At 44.6% G+C, this 19,296-nt stretch overlaps 1 protein-coding gene across 3 annotated transcripts in view; it reads right to left on the bottom strand.

Annotated features, from left to right (window-relative positions):
* Positions 1–565: 565 nt before the first annotated feature.
* Positions 566–19,296, bottom strand: part of col5a1 (procollagen, type V, alpha 1) — a 164,316-nt gene continuing 145,585 nt past the window's right edge. The window contains exons 49-66 of one of the 3 annotated variants that reach the window (XM_037546017.1): positions 18,773–18,826; positions 17,753–17,860; positions 17,505–17,558; positions 17,317–17,370; positions 17,151–17,204; positions 16,488–16,541; positions 16,014–16,121; positions 15,642–15,695; positions 15,480–15,533; positions 15,250–15,357; positions 14,775–14,828; positions 14,645–14,680; positions 14,459–14,512; positions 13,094–13,355; positions 11,968–12,080; positions 9,631–9,699; positions 3,824–4,057; positions 566–3,202 (exon numbers count right to left, since the gene is read on the bottom strand). In XM_037546017.1, the coding sequence (XP_037401914.1) occupies positions 3,056–3,202; positions 3,824–4,057; positions 9,631–9,699; positions 11,968–12,080; positions 13,094–13,355; positions 14,459–14,512; positions 14,645–14,680; positions 14,775–14,828; positions 15,250–15,357; positions 15,480–15,533; positions 15,642–15,695; positions 16,014–16,121; positions 16,488–16,541; positions 17,151–17,204; positions 17,317–17,370; positions 17,505–17,558; positions 17,753–17,860; positions 18,773–18,826 (1,671 nt within the window). In that variant the 3' untranslated portion in view covers positions 566–3,055. Of the gene's footprint in view, positions 3,203–3,823; positions 4,058–9,497; positions 9,567–9,630; positions 9,700–11,967; positions 12,081–13,093; positions 13,356–14,458; positions 14,513–14,644; positions 14,681–14,774; positions 14,829–15,249; positions 15,358–15,479; positions 15,534–15,641; positions 15,696–16,013; positions 16,122–16,487; positions 16,542–17,150; positions 17,205–17,316; positions 17,371–17,504; positions 17,559–17,752; positions 17,861–18,772; positions 18,827–19,296 lie in introns of those variants that run through there. The other 2 variants (XM_037546018.1, XR_005131635.1) reach the window with 2 other exon arrangements.

Genomic DNA, 19,296 nt, shown 5'->3' with positions numbered 1-19,296 from the left:
AAGAACAGGGTGCAGAGAAACAGACAGACTACTCTGTAACTGTAGAACCACAGAGTGAAACTATATGGTCAGTGGAGCTGATAAAGTGGACAGTGAGTGTAGATTTGTGTATTAACTTTCAAACTATGTGAAGGTGACCAATGCAAACGGACAGTTTAAATGAGGAAAAAAGGACAGTAATTTATTGACATTGTACTTAAAAACAAAAAAGCACACACTTAAAAATCATTCACCATAAACTTTCCACCATTCATAATACGTCATATAAGCCAGTGGTCAGTTTCGGTCGATTATCTTCTTCTGTTTATGTTTATGTTGTCCCATACCTGGGCGGAGTGGTCAGGCCTTCCCTGCATCCAGCTGGCCCTAAAAACTCACATGGACAATTCAGTCCCATGAAGATCCACCTTCCATCAGCATTCCACCTGAAAAAGTCAACCAAGAGCTGCAGTTCCAAACTCGGTGGTGTGACCGCTGGTCAGATGGCCTCATCGTTACAAAGGAAAGGAGTGAAACTGACCTTCGGCTGGGTTTGTAATAAGAGTGTGGGTCATGGTAACACTACTGGTATCAATTAACATTTATTATTTTCTTTAAATAATACAATAAATATACTACAGAGGAACATCATCTTTGGTAGAGAGTTACAACATCCTGGCTCTCTCTCCATTCACAATTCAGGACAGGCCCGCGTTCAGTCTGAGCACGGGAAGCGCCCACCGTGCCGACCACCGGAAAACGGGAACAAATCCTCCGCGAGTACAAAGTTAAGAGAAAAAAAAAACTGTCGTCATTTTCATGCATACAGATTTTTTAATGCTTCAAAAGACATACAAGGTTGGGTGGCCACAGTAAACTTGAATTTATTGACACAAAATCCAATATATCTTCTATCCTCTCTTACACAGGTTTAAAACAGACAAACAAACAGACAAACATTACAAAAAAAAATAATAATAACAAAAACACTGGCAGCATCACCGCTGGTTTTGGAAAATTTACAGAAATGGTCGTGTTTTTATTTTTTCAATAGACATGTTATGTTATGACAAGACTTTTTTTTTCTCTCGTCCGCGTTTAATTGTCTTTAAGAAGCAGTTCAAGTCATTTAAGATGAACAGAAAGTCAAAGTTAAAGGCAGTGGCCGGCGTAGTGGTGTAAGCTGACGCAGAGTGCATAAGGGAGAACGCTAGTGGCACAAAAGGAACGCAGGAGCCGGAACCGGAGCCCAAAAGCAAAGAAGAAACTGTTCCATTCAAATAAACGACAATCCAAGCCTCTAGGGTTTACGTCTGAGCTGCGAGATACACAAGCGGGAACGTCGATGCTAATCTATCCGATACATGCGTCTCGTAATGGTATACAAAGTGATCCTTTTTGGTCTTCAAGTCTAAAGCTGTGAGATATCTTTGGCTGGAGAGCGGAGAACATGCGTCCCGCTCCGCGATTGGCTCCCGCTTGAACAAAATAAAAGGAAAAATATGGGAAAAAATGGAAAAAGATGGAAAGATGGAAAAAAAAGCCCTCCGCTAAAAAAAAAAACTGAAATCATACAACTCTTCTGAAGCTTGAGGTGAACAGCTGATTGCACTCCACGTCCGCCGCAAGAAAGCTGTGAAATAAGGTTTTACTCGAGTAAATGTGCTACGGAGGACTACGTTACGCTACATAAATTATCTCCAAGTAATTACACATCGCATACTGCAGGTTCGACATCATTAACACGCGTGGGCCGAAGGCGAAGAGAGGAGTTCGTTAGTTAAGAGGAGATTCGGTTTTATGAGAATGTATACGACTGGATGGGCATGCATAAAGATATTTCCCCCAAAAGACGTCCGTTTAACCTGGAAACACGTCGCTACGGAGAAAAACAGCACATGGAAATTGGCATCGCAGAATAAAAAAAAAACAAAAAAAACAAAAAAAAACCCATAAAAAGAGAAATATTTATATATTTATTTATATATATGTATATAGCACCACAGGCAGGAAGGAAATAGCACCTAGTTTACCGATAATGTGTTTCCTCAGTGACACCGTCTCCCATCGTTTGTGCTTTTCTGATAGACGCAAGCACGAAAGTGTTGAAAGGAAAAAAAAAAAAAGGATAAAAGATGCAATCGGGTCAATCCGGCCCCGCGAGAGCCCACGGGACGCTTCCGATCTCCAACGTTCGGCAAAAAAAAGAGTTGGTCGCCTGATGGCAGCGGGACCGTTTGTACTGTCGTTCTGTCACTCGGTACGAAAAACAAAAAAAGAAAGCAAAAAAAAAAGACGTCACACCTGCAATGAGACATGATGCGCTTGTTCTGGATGTTTCCTTTATTTTTCATTTTCCTCAATTTCATCCAATTTTCTCGTCAGGCTCACTGATGCTTTTCAAACCTTTATTTTGGCCAGTCCTTCTCGCCCAATGGTTCACATGCATGTTTTGAAGCCAGAACACTCAAAAACATGAGGAGAAGAAAAAAAAATATACAGAAAGTACTTACAAACATACAAAAAATATTTATATATATTTATATATAAGCACCATTCCGGAGGAACGGAGAGACAAATATGCACAAAAAAAGAGGAGGAAGAAGCTCGGGGCGGTAAACACAAGCAGAACCCAGACAGAGCTAGAACGTGGCGGGGGGGTCCGTGGAGAGTCCCACCTGAAGGAAGTGCATCGAGGAAGCTGCTCTTTCCTAAATCTATACAGCACGAGTGGCGGGCGCAAGCGGCTAACGGGAGCGCAGGCTTCGGGGAGAATCAGCTAGCGGGCGTTCGACTCGTCCAGTTTCAAAACCTGCATGTGACGGACAGGGTGCGGCGTTTGAGGTTAAGAAGGTTGAAAAACGGATCGTTTAAAACTTTCTTCTATTTCTTTTATCCTTTCTACGAGCTGTTGTTTGGTTTTTTTTTCCGGAAACACAAAACTTTAAAACTTTACAAATATGTTGCCCTATTCCTTACTGTTGTTTTGTTTCTGAGAGAATGAATACGTTTGTGGTTTTGTTGTTGTTGTTGTTTGTTGTTGCTGTTGTTGTTCTGGTGCGCTCAGTGAACAGTCTTAGCCGATAAAGCAGGCCGGGCCGACCTCGAAGCCGAACTTCTGCGTCGCGCCGCCAAAATCGTTGAACATGATGTCCACGAATGGTACCTGCTCCACTTTGGGCGTGTTGATCTCAAGAATAGTCTTTTCGTAGCCCTTTTTCAGCTGCGGGACAAAGAGAGAAGACAAGGGCGAAGGTGTTTAATTCACACGGCACAAAAAAGCACAATGTGATGCACGCTGGCGCTTAGTGGTCAAATCTGCACGATGAAGAGTGGAGATTTGAGCACCTTCAGTGATAAACTAGTCTGCGCCCGTTCTACAACACAGAGATGTGAATCAGCCTCGGTGCGTGAAATCAAGTGCCAGCCTGCCAGCACCTTTTACATGAGACAATAAAACGACAGCTTTTAGCGTCTCGTGGCCGGCGGCTGTGCTTGTAGGTGGAGTTTGAGAAGTCATCACATGTACGTGAGGAGGAAAGATGCAGACCTGCGCCACCTGGTGGCTGATTCTGAACCATTTTTTGTATGGTCAAAAAGTCTTGTTCATCTCTGCACAAGAAACTTTTGACCATAGAGATACAAAATGCAAAAAAAAGTTTCTAACAAGATTCTTTAAAACTTCATACTTTCTTTAAAAGTATGTTAAAACTATAACATCTGGCAAAAAAACTATCATAACATTTGAAATATGCTGTAACATTTGTACAACGCACATTTTTATACAACCTTAAACTACAAAATAAATCAATAAACTACATTTCCCATCAGCCCTTTCGCTCACCGCGCATCCGTCTGCGGCGGCTCGGATGTAGGGGTTGTTGTCGTAGGACATCTCCTCGTCGTTGGAGCCCAGGAAGCGGATGGCCTTGTCATACGAGTCGAGGTCCTGGTCGTGCCAGGCTACGGACTGGTAGCAGTTATAGGTGAGGTTCTGCCGGGCGCTGGCGCTGAGCAAGCGCAGGAACGTCATCTGGACCACGCCGATTGGGTTGCCCTCGGCATCCACGTAGGAGAGCTAATGGTGCAGAGAGAAAGAAAGACTGTGGTCTGGATTCCAGGAAGCAGCTGAGGACCTCTAGAGGCTCATCTGAAAACTACACATCACACCTTTTGGATGGAATATTTACTGGCCCTGTGTTTCAGCTTCACAACATGTTCTCAACACGCTTTCCGAAGCCTTTTGATTTAGCAAAGTCACGATAGCAAACTGCCCTGGACATCTGGATTAATGACGGAGGATCCGTTTTCAGTATCTAGCAAGCAGTTCTAGGAATTCTAAGGGCCGAAGGTCTGAAGGAGAGAGTTAACGAAGTATTAATTCATTCAAATTTAAATAAGACCAGGACTGTCCTCTGAAGAGGGAGCTCACTCTACCAGCGTCTCACAGGAATCCTCGAACGAGAATTCCGCCTGAGATGGAAAAAACGAAGAAGCAAACGGCTTCACTGACTTTGGAGAGGTGACCACAGTCCTCTGAGCTCAGCCAGGGCGTGAATCAGTGGGCCGCAGTGGGGAGCTCAGAGGTTAATGCCGCTCTGCGGTACCGTAATGGGGTTGGGAAAGTAGCGGCTCGCCGACGCTGAAACTACAGCTCTGAGATATTCCCATAAGTTCCCGTATGTACAGTACTGCTGGAATACACAGTTCAAGCCGTCAACTGTGCAAATATGAAGGCTGTCATGTGTCGTAGACAAACCAATCATACTGCTAACTGAGGTATCCTGGATTATTTCGGCCAAATTTGAAAGCAACATCATTCATATCCTCACACAGTACACGTACGACCAAAGGTGGACCGGAATTGTTTTGTTCAAGATGCCAGAAGGCTATTTCAATCAATAAGTGGGGTCACAGATGTAAACACATCACTGTATTTATGCATTTATTCGTGTCAAGTTTTCCTGCTGTGTTGTTAAAAACGACTGCTATGCGATTGTAGGCTGTGGTCACACCGAACGTGAGCCGGAAACACCAGGTGAGCATTAACCCCGCAAATTCACCAACCTTAGAAGAACCGCAGGTTCCCTCCAAACCCACACTGTACCACAGTACCTATATCTGCTCCACCCTGGCGAGGGAGTCGGTTCGGTGTGACCTCAGCTTTGGGCAGGTAACATGCGCTCATCGACGTGGAGAAGTCTCGAATAAAGAGCCAGAATTCTCCTTCAAAAATAAAAGACTGCAGACGAGGAGCTGAGTGGTGGTGTAGCTTTAACTCACGGTCCAACTTCAGCATGTTGACAGACGTCGGGACTCAGACGTCAGGCCAAACTACACAGCGGTGGGTCTTGTGGTAAACTGGGTTGCTCCAAATCCAGTATTTTTTGTCCTTTTTCTCCTAATTCTGAGGCTGTTTAGCATCCAGACTATGACTAATTGCTAAATACAGCACTGTGGGAAAGTTTCAGGCGTCTCAGCAAATGTTTAACCAGTTTCCCTCAGCAGTGAGTTTATCACAATATACATCAGAATAAAGTCGTATTCATAATTCAGATAAACAGAAAAACTATAAACAGTAACAAGAATTTCTCGGGTCCATATTTTTCCTGGACACCTTCACAGCCGCCACAGAGACTCGTTAATATCATCAATGACATCATGAGCTCAATTTACTGAGCACTGATTGGTCAAACCAGGAGCTGCTTTATAACTACATATAATACTGGACTTCCTCGAGGAGGAGAGGCTTGGAGATGGATCAACAAACACACTGACATCCAGAATTTGTTTCATTCAAATATTTACACTTTTCTCAGCAAATAAACACAAACTAGACAAATAAATAGATTTTGAAAATGAGTCTCGGGTGCCCAAGGCTTTCGCACAGTGCTGTACCTGCTACAATCACTGGTCACTTACACTGGTCACTTAACCAACACCACATATCACAGGGCTTGCTGGTGTGTTTGGGCTATTCTGTTGAGGTTGCATGTAGTGATATTCCTATTTTGGCATTTTGACTCCTTAATGACCTCGTCATTCAGAGGATCCGGTGACATTCAGAACATATCCACCATCCACATATTGTTTGGCGAATTTTGAGGAAAAAAGTGTAAACGTCCAGAAAAAAAACCGACCAAATCCCGCTGAAAGACTTTTACACCAGGACGAAGTGAAAAAGTGAATATTGCTCAAGCCGAAATGCGGAAAACAGCGATGGAAAAGGGTCTTATTTAATAAACGATGACGTCTCCAGCTGGAAGTAAGAAATGACTGGCCCTACAGATGGTCCGACTGTGGCGCGTAGCTTTTTGGTTGGCGCCTGCCAGTTTGCTCGGACTCTTCATCGTAACCCTCAAGAGTAACGTCTTTGTGTGGGGAAACCGAAGGATCAGCTTTACAGACAGAAAGCATCGGCGAAGCCCAGCAGGAGCCGTTCTTCCAAACGAAGGGTGTCGTGGGCCACTTTAAATGAAGAAATTCGTCATTCTTAATCTGCATTTTCCGCTCAGATGTTCCTAATCTTCACTGAGGAGCCTTTAATTCACGTAAACAAACAGCAACAATGCCAAATAGATGAGGATTAGCCCTTCTGGTGTTCTCGCTGGTGTGATGCAACATTTGCATAGTGGGACACATGCAAATGTTTGTTTTCTCCATACCAACCCATGTGGTTTAGAAAACTCCATCTCCTCCTGTTCTTCATACACACAGGACTGACTGTGGAAGCCAGACGCATGCAGCAAACAAGCCATGCACACACTCACGGGTGCAGTATACTTACGTGGACGCCAGCACACACTCATATTCACTGACCCTGCACATGCACGACTGTACAACACACACAGGCAAGCACGGACCGGACCGGACCACTGGACTCTAGCACTCATTTGTAGCCAAAACAACCACTAAATTGATTTAAATCAGGAAAAAAGGAGAAAATGACACAAGAGATTCAGCAGCAACATATAATCAGATTTTTTTAGTGCTGCATCTGATGGGGGGCAGTTTGGGTGGTCTACCAGGTCTCGCACGGTCCCATTTTCTCTTTAATTCCATGAACCCATGGAAAACTGTTGTTTCAACTGTAAATGAAATGAACGAAGGGTGGCCTCTGATGTTTGCGCCGTCATACATATCGTTGCATTTGTCTGCATTTTTGGCGTTTTTCAGTTTTTGACATAATCTGAAAGTGTCTGTTACTCTTTACATTGTTTGTAAATTTTGTGATGAGAGGCCTAAAAGAAATGACCCCAAATGACACGGGAAAAATTCTGGTTCCATTGACTTGCATTGAAAGTGAAGTGTGTTTTTTCCTTCTCCTGTAAAGTCACTATGTTGGAGATACGGGGTTTTCTTCCGACAGCAGCCACATATTAAAATAGACTAATGGAAACTAAGGCCATGGCTACAGGTAAAACCCAGTAAACTGTCCAGTCAGTGTCCTGCCGATATGTGTGCCCACCCCAAACCCCTGACACCCACCCACTTTTCTGCCTCGCGTGTCAGCCCGTCACCATGGAAACGTTACCTCATGTTCACAGGCGCATGTCCGCAGTGGCTGGACCTGGAAGCCACGTGAGACAGAAGTGACGCTCTGCTTCAGGGAGCGTTCCACGTTCTTGAACTGCCTGAGGCTCAAGCTCAGTAGTTCAGTCACTTCAGGGTGACGTTCTCCGGCTCACGGAGGCCGAGAACGAGACGCTGTCAGTCAAACTCAACTACAGGCAAACTTCTGACCAGGGCAGCTCGCTGATTTCCCGAGAGTGAGGATATTTTTACATGGTGCCTCAGCACTTTCGGAGACATGAGAGGAAAACGCTAGGCTTGGATTTTCCAACTGAGAAGTGAAAAGAAATTTTAATCCCTTAATCCCTAAAGGCCCGTATGAGGGTTCACACCTCGGTTCCTCACTCTTATAACGCACAGTACGCACAGAATAATCCATAATAGCTACTGCTGCCCAAACTGGCCGCTGTTCACTGATAACGTGTTTTGTTTTTGCCTCTGAAACAGTTTGACTGACAGTTCTGCTCTCAGATGAACCACAAAGCCTGAGCGGTCACCCTTTCGCTGCTGTACCGTGGAGGAGCTCGTGCAGTACCATGCTCAGCCAAAACCAGAAGTGCTCCAAGTGATCCCCTTCAGAGCTAGAACCATGCAGAACCACAGGCCCCCGGGAGATAAGGCCACAGAACCAGAGTGCCGTAAAACCTCAGGTCTTAGGAACCTCAGAGCTACAGTGCCTCAGAACATACAGAACTGTGCAAACTCTTTAGGCCACCTGGGAAATATATGAATTATCTTTAGAGCTAAAAGTGTTTATTTAGTTCAGAATCAGTGAGTTAGTTTAAATATTTCCAAGCCTCTCAATGGATTAGCACAGTATTTAGTTACCATCCAATATCTGGTTGGGTTAAGAAGTACTTCAGGGTTATTCCATGCTAATATACACTTGTCATGGATATTCATAACATTTCCAGATTTCCAAAAAAATTCCAACATTTCAAAACTGCTCAGAGTAGTTTTTTTAGTTATGATTTTATTTAGTCATTTAATATTAAATTAAACTCAGAATATGAGATTCAATTTCAACTGTGTATAAATATAAAACTGAATTTAGTACCATAAGGGGCAGTCGTGGGCCGGAGGTCAGGGAACTGGCCCTGTAACCGGAAGGTCACCGGTTCGATCCCCAGAGCCGACAGTCCATGACTGAGGTGCCCTTGAGCAAGACACCTAACCCCCAACTGCTCCCCAGGCGCCGTGGATAGGGCTGCCCACTGCTCCGGGCAAGTGTGCTCACTGCCCCCTAGTGTGTGTGTATGTTCACTAGTGTGTATGTGGTGCTTCACTGCACGGACGGGTTAAATGCGGAGGTGGAATTTCCCCGTTTGTGGGATTAAAAAAGTATCACTTAACAAATATACTTGATTTAACAAGAAATATGTATTTATATCCAGCTCAATCATTCTGTGAGTATTTCTGCTTAATATTTAAAATCTTAAAATAAGGCAAATCTTAAAAAAATGAATAACTAAGGAACTTTTTGGAATTTTGCAGGATGAATTAGAGATTTTTTTTCTTTTAAATCCGTGACATGGCCTGAGCTGGGTTGGCATGGGATGAACTTTTTTATTAAGTTAAATCATTTGTACTGTGGAATTGAACAACAGCTGAGATGCATCAAGGAGAAGACCTGTGTTCTTCTAACCAGCTCACATTACTGAAATAACTTTACTAAAACACAAAATTCATGTTACTTTCCTGGGTGTATTTGTGTTTATTCCAAAGCTAATAAACTTTTATTTACAATATTTACAGGCAAAATAGTTGTAAACAGTTATTTTGGGTGGCCAAGACTTGTGCACAGTGTTGTAAGAAATTTGGAACCACATAGATGTGGAACCTCAGAACTAAGGAACACCAGAACCTCAGGACCACAAGACCTCAGAACAGGAACCTCGGAACCAAAGCCTTTTCTCTTGGATCCTGTCTCGTGCCTTGATACTTACCATGGACCCTCGTTTGTAGCGACTATACCAAGTGCCTGGGCTGTCTTTGGGCCAGCGAGCCATTTTGCTCTGTAAAATAGGAGAGTGCTTCAGGAGGAGGGGAGTGTAAGGAGTGCAGAGGAGGTGCTCTTACCAGTTTACCACGTTTGAATTCACTGTACCAGGAACCTGGAGACTCCTTCACCCAGGAGGTTAGCCTAGTCTGGGACACCAGAGCAGGAGAGAGACGGGGTTAAACACACGAAAGGGCCAAAACCAGGAGACAAAGAGACAAGAAATAGAAGAAGAAGGAAAGCAGCAGCAGTAGAAAGCAGAAGAAAAAGGAGAATAAGGAGGAGAAAGGTGAAAAAGAGAAAGACAAATAAGAAAAAGAAGAAAGGAAGAACAACGAGAGGAAGAAAAACAAGGAGAATATAAAGGAGAATATAAAGGAGTAAAAAGTGGTAGAAAGAAGGAGAAGAAAGAAAAAGATAAAGAGAGGATGATGAAGAAGAATGAGAAGGAGGATAAGAAGAAGAAGGAGGAGGAGGAGGAGGGGAAAAAGGAGCAGGAAAATGAGGAGGAGGAGCAGAGGAAGGAGAAGGAGGGGAAGAAGAAGAAGGAGGAGGAGGAGGTGGAGGGGAAAAAGGAGGAAAAGACAAAGGAGATGGAGGAAGGGAAAAAGGAGCAGGAAAATGAGGAGGAGGAGAAGAGGAAGGAGAAGGAGGGGAAGATGAAAGAGGGTGAAGAGAAGGAAAAGGATGAGGAAGGAGAAGGAAGAGGGAAAGAAGAACCAGTAGAAACAAGTCGAAGAATGAGAAGAAGACGAGGAGCGAAGAAGGAGAAGAAGACGAGGAGCGAAGAAGGAGAAGAAGACGAGAAGCGAAGGAGAAGAAGACGAGGAGCGAAGAAGGAGAAGAAGATGAGGAGCGACGAAGGGAGAGCGAGAGGAAAGAGTGAAGAAGGTTCAGACCAACGAACGACAGCCGATTATGATGCGGAGCAGGACGCCGCCCGAGGCGGCTTGTGTTACAGTAATAAGATGCTGCATTGATATTAAACAGAATAACTGATTATATGATAAACCACTGAACTGGTTATGACTGGGACTTTGATTAAATATTTAAAATAATCTCCTGCCTGAAGCCTTCGGGCTGGTCACCCTTATCCCGTCCTCGCTCTGTGATCTCACCTGTTGGGCGTCTTTTAACCAGTAGGGTATCTTAGTCGCGGGGAGCCTTGAATGGAATCAGGTTACAAGGTCTAGAATCTCAATGTATGACTTATAATATCCTTAATATTACACTCTGCGTTATATAGTTAGGTTAATGCAGCGGCATGGCGTAACGTATGAGCGCTAAGGCTTGACCGATATATCAGCTGGCTGATAATATTGACCAATGTTGGATTTATTGATATCATCAAAAATACTTCCGATAATTATCACCTTGTTTGGTACGAAGACATGCCAAAAATATAATATCGCAATATATCGATTTTTTTTCCTGGGGTTTGTTGGATGCTGGAACAGACAACATTTAAAAATAATATTATTAAAAACTATAAATAGAATTGTCTGTATTCACAAGTCAGTGTGCTTTAAGTACGGACGTTATGCGCAATATAGGGCCAATATCCTGATTTTATTTTTTGCATTTTATTTTTTTCTGTAAGGTTAAATTTTAAAAATAAAAAAATAAATAATTTTGTGGAGTAACTGACCATTTTCCACCGTTACCCTCAGATTTGCGAGACTGAAATATGCAAATCAGCTCAGCTCCGATTGTCCGTGCCTCATTCAAAAAGCAATCCCGGTCGAAACACTCCTTATAACTTCAGCGAGAGTGGGCGGGGCTAAGCTGGATTTGAACGCGTTTATTTCAAAAAGCAGTTCAAAGTAGGTTTTGATGAGACGGACTGCAGAGCAGTGTCGACTGAAGACAGGCTGGCTCACCTTAAACACTCTCAAACTAAACTACACTGTAAATATTTTAACTTTTGCTTAATAAATTATGCAAAATAGCCAGCAACCACTTCCATCACATCGCTGCCGAGGCTTAACTGACCTCCTGTGGAAATTCCATATTTATGAAACTGCCTGCGCTTTAATAGGACTGCACAACCCTTTCGTCTGCACTTGGACAGACGGTTATAAAGCTTTATTCCAGCAAGCGATCAGCGGTCATAACACTTCATAACAGCAGTGTTTATGATGAGTGACGTTTGTTGGACGAAGCCTTTATAAATGTTCACAGAGGACGAGAGGCTCATGCAAGTGTCCTGCAGCTTGGACTGTAAACTTCTCTATTTTTGGTGGTGACTTCTGATAATCAAATGCAGCACCAGGGGTGAAGAGCATTCAAGCTCAGTCTAAATCAATAACCAACAATATTCGACTTCATTAGAGTGACCGCTCCGCGGTCCAGTTCTCTCTGTGTGATAACGGCCGTGCTGAGTAACTCCGGCGGATACGGGCCGTGCCGATGCTCACCCCTTCGCTCTTTTTGTCAGGGAAGATGCAGCTTTCTCCTCCGGCTGTGAAGTTGCAGTAAACCTTGAAGGAGTCCCGAGAGCAGCCCTGGTTAGGATCAATCCAGTAATCACCTGGGAAAAAAACGCAGAACACAGAAAGTCTGGAATCATTTTTAACACCCTTCACACCTACATTCCTAATTTCCTTCACGGAAATGCGTTGGTCAGTTTGCATAGCAGAAGTTTTATTTTCAAGGACACCCCAGAATTTTGATTTTGAGACGTTCAGGGGACCTGAGAGGTTAATTACGAGGACCCAGCCCCCCCAGGATTTCCCCTCTGGTCCAGACCTGTGGTCAAACACTTGATTTTCTGAGTGAAAATAAGACTCTACAGCAAACACAACTAAAAATGACAATTCTACTGTGCAATTTCTATTTGCTGAGTTTAACACACACACACACACACACACACACACACACACACACACACTTTCTAAGCCGCTTATCCTTCTAGGTCGCGGGGGGTGCTGGACCCTATCCCAGCAGTCATTGGGCGGAAGGCAGGATACACCCTGGACAGGTCGCCAGTCCATCACAGGGCAGACAGACAGAGAGACACAGTCACACCTAGGGGGCAATTTAGCACATCCAATCAGCCTGACTGCACGTCTTCGGACTGTGGGAGGAAACCGGAGAACCCGGAGGAATATATATATATATGTACAGTCTGAAGGTCCATTAGGGTCCACTGAACGTCTTGCAGCATTGGCTGCTTGGCAACAACAGCATCATTTCTTTCTCGGTGGAAGTTTATTGTGCGCTGTGGTGACTTTACCCCTTTCGCTTTGTGCCTAACAACACAACTTACCCGTTAAAATAGCAGCAGAGCACGGCCTCTAGCTGTATTCCTTGTTTGGGAATACAAACTGTCCCAAGGCTTTCTGGGCAAAGCCTGCTCTTCACATTAAAGAAGATACTTTGATAAGCATGAAGATGAAAGCTGAAGATAAATATATCTGCCCACAGGTGTTTTATGCTGACTAAACCTTTTGCAGGTGCCTTACTAACAAGTGACAATGAGATCATTCAAATTCCAAAAGAAGAGCGCCCCCAAATCTGGACGGGCGGTGCACGTCCACCCACCATCAGGGAAGTCGGGGTGGCAGAGCTGCAGGTCTTTGCAGGTGCGGGCGGGGTTGCTCTGCGTGCCGAGCGGGTGCTTCATCTGCTCGATCTCCAGTTTTAGAGAGTTCAGAGAACCGAAGATCTCCTCCATGCCGTCCTCGTAGTCCTTGTAGTTTCCGTCGCCTGCATCATCCATCAGCTGGCTGGCGTCGATGTTCCTCTTCGCCCGCTTCGGGCTGGACTGGATCGGCAGTGGGTGGATGACATCGCCTGGTGGGCCCTGCAAGGGAATGAAAACGTTTTAATCTGACCTAACAGACTTGCCCGTGTGCATCCTGTACAGTATCATACGGTCATTTATCAACATGGACAAACCAACAGGGTGAAACGCAACGTGGATATTTAACGCTGGTAATCGGATTCCGATACAATGTGATATTGGTCGTCATCTTGTGTTCCCATAGCAACGCCGCTCCAATATTTCTCCTTATTCACTTACTTACTCTCCTTATACCATTAAAAGTAGCCTGTTTCACCGTAGAAGTAACAAGTAACATAAAAGCAACTTTAAAACCTTCTTCCACCATAAAAGTAACTTTTACCCGTGTTTTTGTTTTGGATTAGTGGGTCGGCAGTTCGCTTCTGTGTTATTTTATTATGATCTCCTCTTGGTGTCTGTAACGTGGCACCGTTTAGACGTTGTACGTAGCGCCGAGGCTAAAATACAGCCTCCACACATGGGGGGCAGTTTTAATGAAAACTGCCAGGTAAAATCCACTACAGACGTCACGTAAATACAACATGGCAGTTATTAAAACGCGGCTATTTTCTGTTTGTGTTTTGGCCAAAAGGAAATTTGTTCAGCTTCTTTTCACTGATCATTTTTACTTTGATGACCATATGATGGCATATTTAGGTGGGAAGGCTGGTCTGGTACAAGCTGCAGATGTGCTCAAACGCCGGATTCATTTGGCTCAATGTTATTTAGCAGAACACAAAATACCCTACAGACGAAATTCAGGCTGCTGTGTTTTCTGCGTCTTATTTGGCATCTATGTGATGCACTTTAGTCCAAGTTAACAGTGTCAGATACCATGTAATCAAGTCTCTCAGAGTTCCTGAAGAACTCCACGCGCTCGGAGCTGAGTGCGCAGTTAGTACCGTGCTAATTGGGGTATAATTCTCCATTATTTAACCGCAGCTCCAAGGGGGAACCAAGGAAGGCATGTCTGGGATGATTAGCTACCACTGTGTAAAAGGGGAGGTTGTAAATATCTGATATTTTGATCATGCACGAATATTGAGAGATGTAATGTTGTAAGAATCCTCCAGAAACACATGCAGCCGATCGGTGGCTTGTTTTAGTGGTGGTGTGGGACTGACCGGTGGACCTGGAGGTCCAGGAACTCCAGCCTCTCCCTTCGGTCCTGTCTGACCCTAGAAAGCAGGAGAGAGCGAGACAGAGAGAGAGATGGAGTTTGAACACAGCTGAATCGTACAGTCGTGACATCTGACTTGACGTTAAATATGAATGTACAGTGTGTTTTAGAACAGAGGCAGAAATCTTACTGATGATCCTTTAGCTCCTTTAGGACCAGGAGGACCCTGTATAAGAGGAAACAGACAGGCGGGTTTAATGTCCGAATGTCAGTTTCAGAAAATGAATTAATTCGTTTTAATGTGACTGATAAAAGCGTACAGGTAATCCAGGTGGTCCAATGGGTCCCATGGGTCCGGCAGGGCCATTAATACCCTTTAAGACAGAAAGAGGGGTACACTTAAAAAGATGGTTCCTTAAGGGTTCCAAAGGCAGAACTGTGTAGAATAATTTGGATACATAAATGGTTCCTTGCATGATGGACAACCTGTTTTATATGAGTCCTTAAGGAGTGCCATATGCAACCCTTTTTGCTAAGAGTGGTCATTATTCTCTGACCTCATCAGAATTTGATCTAATTGGGATTCTTTCAGAAATTCCTTTGATATGATTCAGAATCATTTCTTTAAAAAAACACATCGAACTCTTTACGCAGACAATAAAAACGACACCAAGCTTTTCCTATTGACGCTAACAGAAGATCTTCTGTACTGAACATCATCACAATTGATCAGATCCGTTCCCAGATCGACTGAATCGCCACCTTTACACTGATACATCGGCGCATTTTATATACCGTGTCTCCTTTAGGTCCGCCGGATCCCTGGGGTCCGGGCAGGCCTCTGTCTCCTTTCTCTCCCTGCTCTCCAGGAGGCCCGATCAATCCAATCAAACCCGGGTGGCCCTGAGACATGCAATCAGTACAGTCAATCAACAATCAATGCACACATCAATACACATATTGATTTACGATCAGCTCCATTCAGGTAATTGACAATTATGTGTTTCTCCATAATCGGGGTTCACCTTTTCTCCTTTAACTCCAGTGTCTCCTTTCAGACCAGGCAGACCAGGAGGACCCTGAGAGAGAGAGAGAGAGAGAGAGAGAGAGAGAGATAAGAGTCTGGGCACTCTTTGCTGCAGTAACGTAGTCATGTATGAAAAAGGGGTGGAGTTTTTTCAGCGTACCATTGGTCCTGGGGGTCCATCGGGTCCTGGGGAACCGGGCAGACCTTGTTCTCCCTGAAAGAGAAACACAGCAGAACCCCAGATCAACTCCCAGAGAGAGAAGAATGAACTCACAGAACTTTACACTCAATCAGAGGGGAGCAGGGGTCATTTAGTCAAACAGCGTAAATTCGCTTGAAACCTCTAAAACCTTCAAAGGTTTTGTGAGATGTCATGTGGCACAACAAAGGACTTTTATTCTGCCTTGCTTTTAAGAAAGAGCACATGTAGAAGTGTTGCACCATGCAGAAGACTCCAAGTGACCTTCACTGTGCGCTGCAGTCTAGTAGAGTATGTGTATATATCAGTGTATATATGATTAGAAATACTCACCACTGGGCCGGGGATTCCTCTCAGTCCTTCAGAACCAGGCTTTCCAGGAGCGCCCTGGGGTCCGACTGGGCCTGTTTTGCCTTGAGGGCCCTCCAGGCCGGACTCACCCTGAAAAACAGACCCATGATGAGCCTCAGCGAATGCGTTTCTGCTGCCTTCCGCTGTTCGTGGGCCTGGTAGCACTGGAAGGTTATTTCCAATATATTCAGTGTTCTATAGCACCACTTGTTGCTTGTTCAACAAAGAGCATCGGCCAGTCAGTCAGTCAGAAAAGACACTGACTCCAATAGACTGGTCCAGCAACAAGCCAGCACACAGAAAAACCCACGTCTCCAGTTCACGCAACCTCGTACCGAATAACCACAGAGTCACAGAAAGACACACAAACAGATTCGGGCTTCTGAAACGAGCGTCTCAAGTCAGAGACAGGACTGCGCCTGAGGTTTGGAGAGTGAGTCAGTGCTGGGGCTTTACCTTGGCTCCTTTCTCTCCCTGCCGTCCCTCAGGCCCCGCTGCTCCATGAGGACCCTAAACACAGAGAACCAGATGAGAGAGAGAGAGAGAGAGAGAGAGACAGAGAGAGACAGAGAGAGAGAGAGAGAGAGAGAGAGAGAGAGAGAGAGAGAGAGGGAGAGAGAGAGAGAGACAGAGAGAGACAGAGAGAGAGAGAGAGAGAGAGAGAGAGAGAGAGAGAGAGAGAGACAGAGAGAGGGAGAGAGAGAGAGAGACAGAGAGAGACAGAGAGAGACAGAGAGAGAGAGAGAGAGAGAGAGAGAGACAGAGACAGAGAGAGACAGAGAGAGACAGAGAGAGAGAGAGAGAGAGAGAGAGAGAGAGACAGAGAGAGAGAGACAGAAAGAGAGAGAGACAGAGAGAGAGAGAGAGAGACAGAGAGAGAGAGACAGAGAGACAGAGAGAGACAGAGAGAGAGAGAGAGAGAGAGAGAGAGACAGAGAGAGACAGAGACAGAGAGAGAGAGAGAGAGAGAGAGAGAGACAGAGAGAGAGAGAGAGAGAGAGAGAGAGAGAGAGAGAGAGAGAGACAGAGAGAGAGAGAGAGAGAGAGGAACACCACTGGTTATGTATCTATCCCAAGCACAAAAGACCAGAGTGTAAACAGGAACACAGCGCAACTCACTCTCTTTCCTGGAGGTCCAGTCGGACCTGATTCACCAGTAGGTCCTGGAGAACCCTGCCACAATCGAATTACAGCAAGTAAATAAAAGCAACAGCACGTGCAAACACACACATTCACTGTAAGTGGTTGCTGACTGTACAAACGGATGATTGACAGGCAAACTCACAGGCTGTCCAGCCTCTCCGTCGTCGCCCTTGTCACCTGCAGGACCATCCAAGCCCTGGGAAAAGAGAGTTAAACATTAATGCGTTTGTTTGTGGGACACTTTCGGCGTAAACAGTAAATAAAAGCTAAATGAATGCTGTTACTGGTGTGTAATAACGCATGAGTTAATAACAATATAACACGACTTACAGGCTGACCAGGCTCTCCAGGAGGACCAGGATCACCAGGGAAACCACTCGGACCCTGAAAACCAAAATAATCCATTTCACTTGAGGATTGACGGACATATTAGTAGTCACATCAGTTACTGAGTAATTTGTAATACTGAATAATAAGTTCAACGACAGCAGCTTTGGCAGTTGATTCATACTATTACATGACATAAACTGGGTAAAAGTCCAAAAACAAAGAATTAAATAACGCTGAGGACGACTCACGGGGCTGCCTTTAGGACCATCATCACCAGGAGGGCCTTTAGGACCAGGGGGACCAGCAGAACCAGCAGGACCGGCTTCTCCCTTCTCGCCTCGCTCTCCTCTCGGACCCTAACATGGACACACAACATGGTAAGGCGATAATGTTGTTGTGGTATGACACGCACAGAAAGTGAAGGCAGCATTATACAGTCTTGGCGATGGATCTCAGGGCTGTAGGCGAACGTTTTGAGCAGGTAGCGCCGGTGCCAGAACACAATTCCATTGATTTATTCAAATAAACAGACATTTAGTCCAGCATTAAAGGAATACGCCATTTTAACTGTGAAATAACAAAGCAGCAAGTAAAAGCTTTGAATCTTTGTACCGACTATTTGTTTTCCTCACAATAGTTCGGATTCTGCGCAAGGGGGCGCTTTCAGCAGCTGTTCTGGTGCATTATTGAAAGGGAGGAAACCCACACCAGCAGAAGCTCAGGACTGAACGCATCTCAGCAGCTGCCTTTTTCAAAACGGGACTCGAAACAGTTCATTACATAAAAGTAAAGGTTATTTAATAGTTAAATGAATCCGTTAATTGTAACTATAAAACGACGCAGGGCGAAGAGAGCAAAGGCAGTAAGCACGACAGGGGCGCCTGCTGGATTCGTTCTCTCGTGTTGGAATTACCTGATAGACACTATCGATGTTGTTTGACACTGAACGTGTAAGAATAGATGATGAACAATATTGAAAGTATTATTAAAGACAGTAATTGACTAATTGAATAACTTAAAACGGTACATTTGAAATGGTGCCATACTGATGTACACAAATACATATATTTGGAGCCTAATGTGTATATTTATATGTATGCACTCATACTGACATTATACATTGAGCAAAATGAATAACTTGTTCTCAACAGCTGTTTTGATGGGAAATGGTACAGTAAATGATACAGTACTGCATACTGCACCAGTGCCTTCCTGGCATTTAAATCTCTGTTGTATCTGCTTTTGTACTTGTATGTGTGTTGTCATACCGGAGGGCCGACGTCTCCCTGCAGTCCGGGCTCTCCTGGTTCTCCAGAGTCTCCCTGTAGGCAGAGAGAAGGACAGAGGGGTCAGTAAATGCAGTGCTAGGCAGCATGTTTGTGTGAGGACAAAGCTAAGAGAGGAGAGTCCTGTCCATTCCTCTAGCCGAGGTGGATGAGGAGCCATCAAGAGCTCATCTATCACACTGTGAGGAGAGGGGTCTATATATGCACTATGCTGACCCTTGCATGAACATCACCCCCCCACACACACACACTCTGACAGCCAAAGTCATCCCTGTTCACTGTCACAGCTTCAGGAGAAGCGTAGCAGCAGCCTTTGTGAAGCATGAATGTGCTGTAGTTGTTATTCTGCTGTAAAGGGAACTTGCTGTGGTGTTAGGCTATACAGTCACTTGTTAGCTACATAGGCCTCGTAGCTATACAGATATACAGACTATGGAGTGTACAGACTGTATGACATATAGACTGTATGGACTGTTTGGGCTGTACAGACAGTATAGACTCTATGG

Source organism: Pygocentrus nattereri, chromosome 16, assembly GCF_015220715.1.
Source record: "Pygocentrus nattereri isolate fPygNat1 chromosome 16, fPygNat1.pri, whole genome shotgun sequence".
Lineage (NCBI taxonomy): Eukaryota > Metazoa > Chordata > Actinopteri > Characiformes > Serrasalmidae > Pygocentrus > Pygocentrus nattereri.
The sequence above is the reverse complement of the archived record's forward strand: the minus strand, read 5'-3'. Positions and strand labels throughout refer to the sequence as shown.